Genomic DNA, 8700 nt, shown 5'->3' with positions numbered 1-8700 from the left:
TCCAAAAAATGGACCCGAAACAAAACTAAGAAATCTGATACCTCTCCTAAACCTTCTCAAATCGAGTTTCATGGAAATCAGATCGGTATAAAGAAAACGAAAGATAACATTGGTCAGTTTTCTTCTCAAGGGTCCCTCAAAAAAATCACAACTTCAATCCCGAATTTGATCCAACCTCAGAACCCTAACTTTTGGTCCTCTTATCAACACAATCAAAATGCCTCTTCCAATCTAAATTTTCGATTTGGATCTTCTGGAAAATCCACACCAGCTGATAGTAGCAAAAACTTCATCAGAACTTGAAAGGCAGGCAAAACTAGTAAGGAAAAGGTTCCAGTAAGAGGACAAGGAGCTAAGGTAGCAAACGGGGAGCAATCTTCACCTCCAAATCCTTTGGTAGCTAAGAATAACTAGGTTAGTTATTCTAAAACCTTTCCTTTTACTGTGAATTCTAATTTCTCGAGTTTCAGTTCATACTATCTTGTCAATCTAAATTTTGCTTGCCATACCCTAAATTTTTTATGTTTCTCCTATCCTGCTGTTTCTTATTTTTGGCAATTCGTCAATATTGTAGCTTGGAATTTTCAAAGCCTAGGCCCTAAGCATACCAGACAACAATTAGAAAAACTGGTTTTTCCCAAAATCCTGACATTCTATTTCTTTCTGAAACAAAAAATTTGAAAAAATCTATGTTTTCTATTGGTACTGCTGGAGGTTTAGTTGTGGCTTGGCATAAGTCCACTAAACTTAGAGTTCTTCACATTGACAATAACCAAGTTAACTGTAGTATTTGGGATGAAAACACTAAATCTGAATGGATCCTCACTTGCATGTATGGTAGCCCTTATAAAGATAGTAGAAAAGATGAACCTTGGAAATTAGTAAATCAAATGGGTGAAACTATGAATATGCCTTGGTTAGTTCTAGGTGACCTTAATGTTATTCTTCATAAGGATGAAAAAAGAGGTGGAAATCCCGCTAATGATGCTGACATTAGAAAATTTTCTGCCATGTTCAATAACCTAGGTCTTAAAGACTTAGGTTTTATAGGATTCCCCTTCACTTGGTCTATTCACCAGGATGGTGATTCCCATATAGAAGAAAGACTTGATAGAGGAATGGAAAATGGGAAATGGATTACACAATTCCCAAATACTAGTCTTAGACACTTAAATCACTCTGGTTCTGATCACTCTGTTGTTCTTCTAAACACCTCTATTCCTTGTCAGAATGGCTCTAAGCCATTCAAATTTTTTGGTCTATACCAAGAAGAACAGAAGTGTAGAGACATCATCAAGTCTTCTTGGCACAAGAACTTTAATGGTTCTACAACTTTCATTTTGGTCAACAGACTTGCCAATGTTAAAAAGGAAGTCAGTCTGTGGAATAAATTTGAATTTGGGAAAATAAAACACAATTTGGTCCTCTTAAATAGAAAACTTGAAACTATAATAGAAAACCCCAATATTAGGCTTAATGATCAAAACCTTCTTGATACTAAAGCTGAAATCCAAAAGCTCGATGATTATGAAGAAGAATTCTGGAAAATTAAAGGTAGAGACAACACCATAAAGCTAGGGGATAGAAATACCCATTACTTTCACCAAAATGCCATCATAAGACAAAGAAGAAACAATATTCAGGGTCTGATGATAGAAATAATATTTGGATTGAGGGTAGAGATAATATAGCCAATTGTTTGAATGTTTATTTTGAAACTCTCTTAACCACTTCAAGGCCTGTAATCAATAATGATATTGTCAATCTGGTTCCTCCCTCCATTACCGACACTGAAAATAGTAAACTCATGGAACCTCCCTCTGAAATTGAGATCCATGATGCTTTATTTGGTATGCCACCTAACTGTAGCCCTGGCCCTGATGGCTTTCCGTCTTGTTTATTTCAAAAAAATTGGAATATAGTTAAAAAGGATGTCATTGAAACTATCCTAGCTTTCTTCAACAGTGGTCATATGTTAACTAAACTTAATTCTACCTATATCTTCCTCATTCCCAAGGTCCTTCACCCAAATGGCCCTAGTTACTACAGACCTATAAGTTCGTGTAACATTGTTTATAAAATTATATCTAAAGTCATACCCAATAGAATTAAACCCTTCCTTGACAGACTTATTTCTCCTTATCAATCAGCTTTTGTTAAGCAACGTCTTATCTCAGACAACCTTCTTGTTGCTCATGAGATAATACATGCTATGAGAAAGAAAAGGAAGAGCAAAACTGATTTCATGGGTTTAAAAATTGATATGTCTAAGTCCTTTGACCGTGTGGAGTGGAATTTTCTTATTGTCATTCTTCGAAGGATGGGGTTCTGTGATGCTTGGTGTAACCTTATTTACCAATGCATTAGCACTTGCCAATCTGATATCCTGGTAAATGGGGTTCCTTGAAAACCCTTTAAACCTTCTCGTGGGCTGAGACAAGGGGATCCCTTATCCCCTTATCTCTTTATTCTTTGCATGGAGTCATTCTCTAGGACTCTCTCTAATGCAGAAGAAAATGGTTTGTTCTCTGGTTTCAAAATTAACAAAAATTGTCCTTCTATTAGTCACCTGCTCTTTGCAGATGATTGATTAATTTTTGGCAAAGCCACTATTAGTCAAAGCCAAAACCTCTTAAAAATCCTTGAGGATTATGGCAGTACCTATGGGCAGATGATTAATTTCTTTAAGTCTGGAATTCTCTTTACACCTCACATCCCCAACAAAATAAAGGTAGAGATATTATCAATATCCTTAAGGTTAAGAAAATCAGGTTGAATGACAAATACTTGGGTGGTCCTCTTTTCACTATCAGATCTAAAGTTGCTTGTTTTGAAAATATTTATAAAAACATGGAAGGTAGATTAAAAGGATGTAAAAGTGAATCCATGTCCCCTCCTGGTAGAGGTATTATGGCCAAAGCAGTCCTAGAGTCTGTCCCAATTTATACTATGTCCACTTTTATTTTGCCTAAAACCACTATTAAGAGAGTTGACAACATTATTAGGGATTTTTGGTGGGATAAACTTGGTCCTAAAAGGGTTTTTATATGGCTAGCTGGAGGGGTTTGTGTAAAACAAAAGAAAAAGGGGGTAATAGCCTTAAAAAACTGGATATCATGAATTTATCTTTGATTGCTAAAAATGGTTGGAGACTTTTCCACCAACCAAATTCTGTTTTTTCTAAAACTATGAAGGGTAGATATTATCCTACTACTAATCCGTTCCACGCTACTTGTAATGATGGTTCTTCCTGGGCTTGGAAAGGGGTTTACAAAGGTCTTATGATTATTAAAGATCATAGCATTTGGCAAATAGGAAATGGCTTTCAGGTCAACATATGGAAGGATAATTGGGTTGCTGATGATGAAGGTAAAACCTATCAGATTCTTTAGTTTAGGTGTCCACAATGGTTTGAATCTTGTAAAGGATCTTATGAATTATACTGGTTGGAACTTGGAAATCCTTAATGCTCTGTTTTCTTGGGATGTTGTCACCAAAATCTTAACTATTATCCCTAAGAAAGACTCTGAATATGTTTTAAGATGGATCGTCAACCCCCAAGGAAAATTCTCTAGCAAATCTTTATATAATCTTCTGGATAAGAAATCTGATCAACCAAATGACACTTTAGCTATAAAAATTGGTAAGTTACAAGTTATTCCTAGAGTCCAGTTTTTTACTTGGAAATTTAAAACTAATATGTTACCCTTTAGTGGTATCCTGGCTAGGTATAGTCATCATGTAAACCCTATTTACACTCTGTGTAATAGCCATATTGAAACAGGTGAGCATTCCTTAATGTATTGTTGCTTTGCTAAAGCTGTTTGGGCTCATTGCTCAATAAACCTTGAAATTGTATGTACTGATTATAACAATTTAAATGATTGGTGTAAGAGTTGGTTCTTGAGTGGGATCCCTCCAACCCAATGGGGGTCATGGGAAAGTTTGTGTGCAACCATCTGCTGGTTTGTCTGGAAAGCCAGGTGTGATTCAGATTTCAGAAATACCAAGCCATGCCCAAGACACACATCAACTCAGATTATCAGTCACTTGAGCTTGTCCAATCAACAACTGCAGGGAGCACACAATAGACCATCTACTAGGAGTCTTGACGATGAGGCTCTAACCTCAACTCTGAACTTATCCTTTGCATATAATGCGGTCTATGATTCTATTACGGGTCTAACAGGAATTGGTGATTGTATTTTAGGTCCAACAAGAGAAACCATCGGCAGGAAAACCAGAAGGGTCAGATCTCATGACAGAAAAAAGGGAGAATATTTAGCTGCGCAGGATGCTCTGGATTGGGATTCCCAACTCAATGGCAGAGTACTATACTTACTGGGAAGCAACAAGAAGATCATCAATGCAATGAAAGGTGGAAGTAGAAGCACAAGTTGGAAGACCAATGAACTTCTAGATAATCTAATTTTAAGCTTAAACTCTTTTGAACAAGTTATATGTAAAACTACTAACATTACTAACTCCTCCGATCTCCACAGACTATGTATAGCCGGAGTGAGATCTCAAAGTCCTCAAGTGTGGGAGGCATCTACTCCTACAACTCTTTGTCAGTAAACTCTTTTTTATCTATAAAAAAAAGGTATGCTCATAAATACTTGGAAGATTCGGATTTTGTAGTTGTTTTCATGTCAGTTGCTATGATAGGAGATGGAAACAGATTCTCAAAGATGAAGAGGTCTCTACCTCCTCGTAAAATTTATCAATTCTTGATCTATATTGCCTCTTCAAGATCATTTTCTTCAGCACCAATTCTTCATCAGAAATTCTGTAAGAGATGGAAACAAATTCTCAAAGACGAAGAGGCGCTTGGAAAATTCTCTTCCTCCTCACAAAACTTCTCAATTCTGGATCTATATAATTGGGTCCTCAAGACCATTTTCTTCAAGACCATGGCATTCTTCATCAGAATTTGAATAAACTCCAGTTCATTGTCACTTCCTTGTAGACCACTAATCTCGACAGACTTCAATTGTTTCATGGTGTCGGCCAACAACCCTTCTAAATCGACAGTTGGCTAACATTAGCGACACAAAACAATGACAGTTAATACACCACAAGGACTCTATAATCTCCAATCTACTTAAACCAATTGCGAAATCATTCATGGCTACCTACCTCACCAGTATGCGGATCTGACTCCATCTCCTGTTCCGCGTCAGTGTCACTGTGATTGTAATTGTAATTGTGATTGTAACTATAATTGGTTTCCACGTCCTAGGATAGTACATAAAATTCAGTAACTCTTTAAAAATCACAATCAATCAATCTTTTGGAAATTGGGTGAATAAGGCTAAGAAACTACACCAATTGCTAAACAACAAAAACAAAAATAACCTGACAAAGTTCCAATTTGATGGATTCGATAATAGGAGAGATCTTGACTAAGGAGGCTATGGCATGCATAGAATCTTTTGATGGACTTATATTTTGCAGCTTCAGACGTTGCAGATTAGAAAACTCAAAAGGTTGCTCTTGTAACAGTTCTTGAACTCTTCTAACATCCTGCACATATAAAGGTGAACAATAGAAATTTCAATTAGATAATAAAGTGTACCCTCAAAACTATAACTCGAACTTCAACACGCTTGCAGAAATAAAATAAAAGGTATAATCTAAAAAGAGCATAACTACCAGCCGCAAGGCTGATTAATAGCGCTAGGAAACACATGGACAACCTAAAAAACCAATACTGAGGCAGAAATTGTTAACCTCAAGCACGATATTACATCTCAAACAACAACTTATAATTTTACCAAAAATGAAACCTGTCCAGGTTATAAGAGCTTCTCCAATGGATTGTATGTGAAGATAAATGTCTAAGTCCACATAGGATAGACATTCATTTTCCATAAAATTCTTCTCCAACCCAATTTCTTAAATTAATGTGAAGATGATATGACTTAATTTTTGGTGGACATTGTCAAGGTGAATGTCAAGTTTTAGACATCCACCTTGACAATGTCAACCTATCCTAATAAGCTTTTATTAACTAAAAATAAAAACTACATTTAATTAAAAAAAAGTCACAACCAACACCATTGGAGATGAATTATTTTTTCACCCTAAAATGAAGTTAACATTGGGATGAGGATGTTTTGTTTGTGGTTCCACCTAGGAAACACACACAACACCATTGGAGAAGCTCTAATACTTAATTACAAGCTAGAAAGTTATGAAAGGCTAAATGGTTTTCGGAAAAAAAAAATGAACCAGGTTGTGCAGTAGAACGACTTGTTTAAACATTCATCTACTGCAGTTATTTTATCTATAAGAAAAAAAAAAAGAAAAAAAAAGAGAGAGAAAGAGGGCATACCTTGAGTGGTCGCAATGATATTGTTAGATCTTTCACATTACGAAGTGATTTTAGAGATTTTAAAGTATCTTGAGCATGTATCCTCCAAAACTTGGCATTTAGCTTTCGTGGTTTTAATTGTACGCCAACATCAGCCCTGACCAGAGAAGAGACATCTTCGAGCAACATATAGTCTAAATTTGATAAAACCAAATACACGAGGTTTGGAGCACATAACCTCAATGTATTATGAATTGAACTATGATAACCGATATGTACTTCAAAATGCTTCAGTGAAAGAGAAGATATGGTGATGTTTAAAGGTGCACTACTATTAGCCACACCTAAACTCAAGTGTTTTAGTGTATGAGAAGATATATTGATGTTTAAAGGTTCAGAATTACGAATGCCACTTAAATCCAGGTGTTCCAAAAGAGGACAATTGTTACATAACTTGGTTAACGCATCATAATCAAACGATGGGTTATTAAGTTTCAGATATCTGAGGCGAGGTAATGATATAAAATTCGGCAGGATAATTTTACAGGACGTCGACAAATCTAGTTCCAATTTTGTCAATAAATTACAAGTAAAGACACAATCTAGAACCCGAAATTCGCGATCGTTATTATTATACGAGCCATAAAACTGGACATATATATCTTCAACATTAGATCTAGCGACACCGATTATCCATCTACGAAGATGACTGATAGACTTAAAAGCTGCATACCCACCAATAAGATGAAATCGTCGCATATCAAAACATCTGTTATCACGGAGACTTAATACGTTGTCGACAAGACGGTCTAAATGATAATTACAACGATACGATTGTTGTGGTAGATCAGATATATCAAAATTCAAAAAGGGAAGAGAAGTCCAAATATATCTCCATCTCTTTGACAATATACAGGTCTGGACAGCTTGTTTCACCTTAACGAAAGAGAGGATGTGATGAATTAACAAATCTGGTAACTTGCTGATATTGTCTTCATCAATGGTAGTATTAAAATATTAGGAATTTATTGCCTCCATGGTTTTCTTTTTCTTTGGTTACCTTGTCATGCAAAAAAAAAGATCTTCCTTGATATAAATCACACGTAGAAACCTCACCGCAGTATATTTGGTTTATATAATAGATAAACCGCCGCAAATAGATTTCCATTACTTGAGCAACACGGATCTACTGAACCCTTTCCGTATATGGAATACGTATCTCTAAGATGGTCTAGACTCTAGGGACGGTTATGTTTTGGGAGTCTGACTCATCGACCATCGGTCACTCAAGAGGTATGAGCCTATAGAACGGATATAGCAACTTTTGTAGAGAATATTCTCTTCGTAAAATTGATTAATCGACCACAGATCCTAATCAAGTAATAAAAGCCAGATCAAAAAGACTTAAACTGTGGTATCGAATCACCCCTCTCCATCTACACCATTTTCCGTTTCAGATCATGCTAAGAATATGTAGACTCTTTTAATTGGGAGATCTAAGGCGAGCACCCTTCCAAAGTGCAATGGAAGTCTCGAAATTAGGCCATGATCCTTGCAGATTTACTAGGGGTTCGCCAGGTCATTGTAATAATGCAAAGCAACACCTCAGAGTCCCAATATAAAGCATTTTATAAAAGGCTTCTCTTAAATGTAGCCCACACTTTTATTAACCATTACCCAAAAAGTTTGAGCTATAATGAAAAGTTAAAGTTACCAAACATATCCTAATCTTTTTACTAATAATCCTACTTCTTCCCCAAAATCAGAATAGAGACCCTAAATCTTTTTTAAACCTTAACTTTATCTTTTTTACATCTAAACCAAATTATATTTCAATTTATTTTTAATTGTTCTTTCTTAATTCTTACAAATTACACAACTATAAACCCTAATTTTTACTTTTTCCAAAACAAACTAAACCCAACTTTTCATCTTTTGATTACAGTGATATCGATTGAGGTTATATTCTAACTATTTCGTTTCTCCACGACAATATTAATCGAAAATCGAATCGTAATCAAATAAGGTTTTGATTCTTTTTCAAAAAATCAATTTTCTAAAACTCTATAAGCACTATTATCTATAAAAAATTCTGAGATGATGTTCTTTTCTCCAAATCATGATCACATTAAATTGCGTATTCTTAAAAATCATTAATCATGCCATCGATCTTACATAACTTTAATTACGAAAATTATATAATTAGATTTCTTTTATTTTTTTTTGATTTAAGGATTTGAAAATTTATTTTGGGCTATATATAAAAATTGTAAAAAAATTTATGGGTTATGTTAATTATTATATGAGAATCCGTTTGGATAAATTAATGACTTATTTTATGTGGGTTATGGTTAATAAAAGAATGGACTATATTTAAAAGAAGT

General features: G+C 35.0%; 1 protein-coding gene across 1 annotated transcript; it reads left to right on the top strand.

The window, feature by feature from the left end:
- Window positions 1-689: 689 nt before the first annotated feature.
- LOC113359387 lies at window positions 690-2407 on the top strand. The gene is made up of 2 exons (XM_026603030.1): window positions 690-1554; window positions 1644-2407. The coding sequence occupies exons 1-2, from the start codon at window positions 690-692 to the stop codon at window positions 2405-2407; spliced, it is 1629 nt and encodes a 542-aa protein (XP_026458815.1).
- The last annotated feature ends 6293 nt before the right edge of the window (window positions 2408-8700 follow it).

Source organism: Papaver somniferum, chromosome 3 (genome assembly GCF_003573695.1).
Source record: "Papaver somniferum cultivar HN1 chromosome 3, ASM357369v1, whole genome shotgun sequence".
NCBI lineage: Eukaryota > Viridiplantae > Streptophyta > Magnoliopsida > Ranunculales > Papaveraceae > Papaver > Papaver somniferum.
Note: the sequence above shows the minus strand (reverse complement) of the source record. Positions and strands in the feature narration are given on the sequence as shown.

Bases quoted from the DNA above. Each gene is read 5' to 3' on its own strand.
- LOC113359387 (XM_026603030.1), top strand. From the start codon at position 690: ATGTTTTCTATTGGTACTGCTGGAGGTTTAGTTGTGGCTTGGCATAAG. The intron at 1,555-1,643 runs GTAGAGACAACA...AACAATATTCAG, and splicing joins AGAATTCTGGAAAATTAAAG to GGTCTGATGATAGAAATAAT.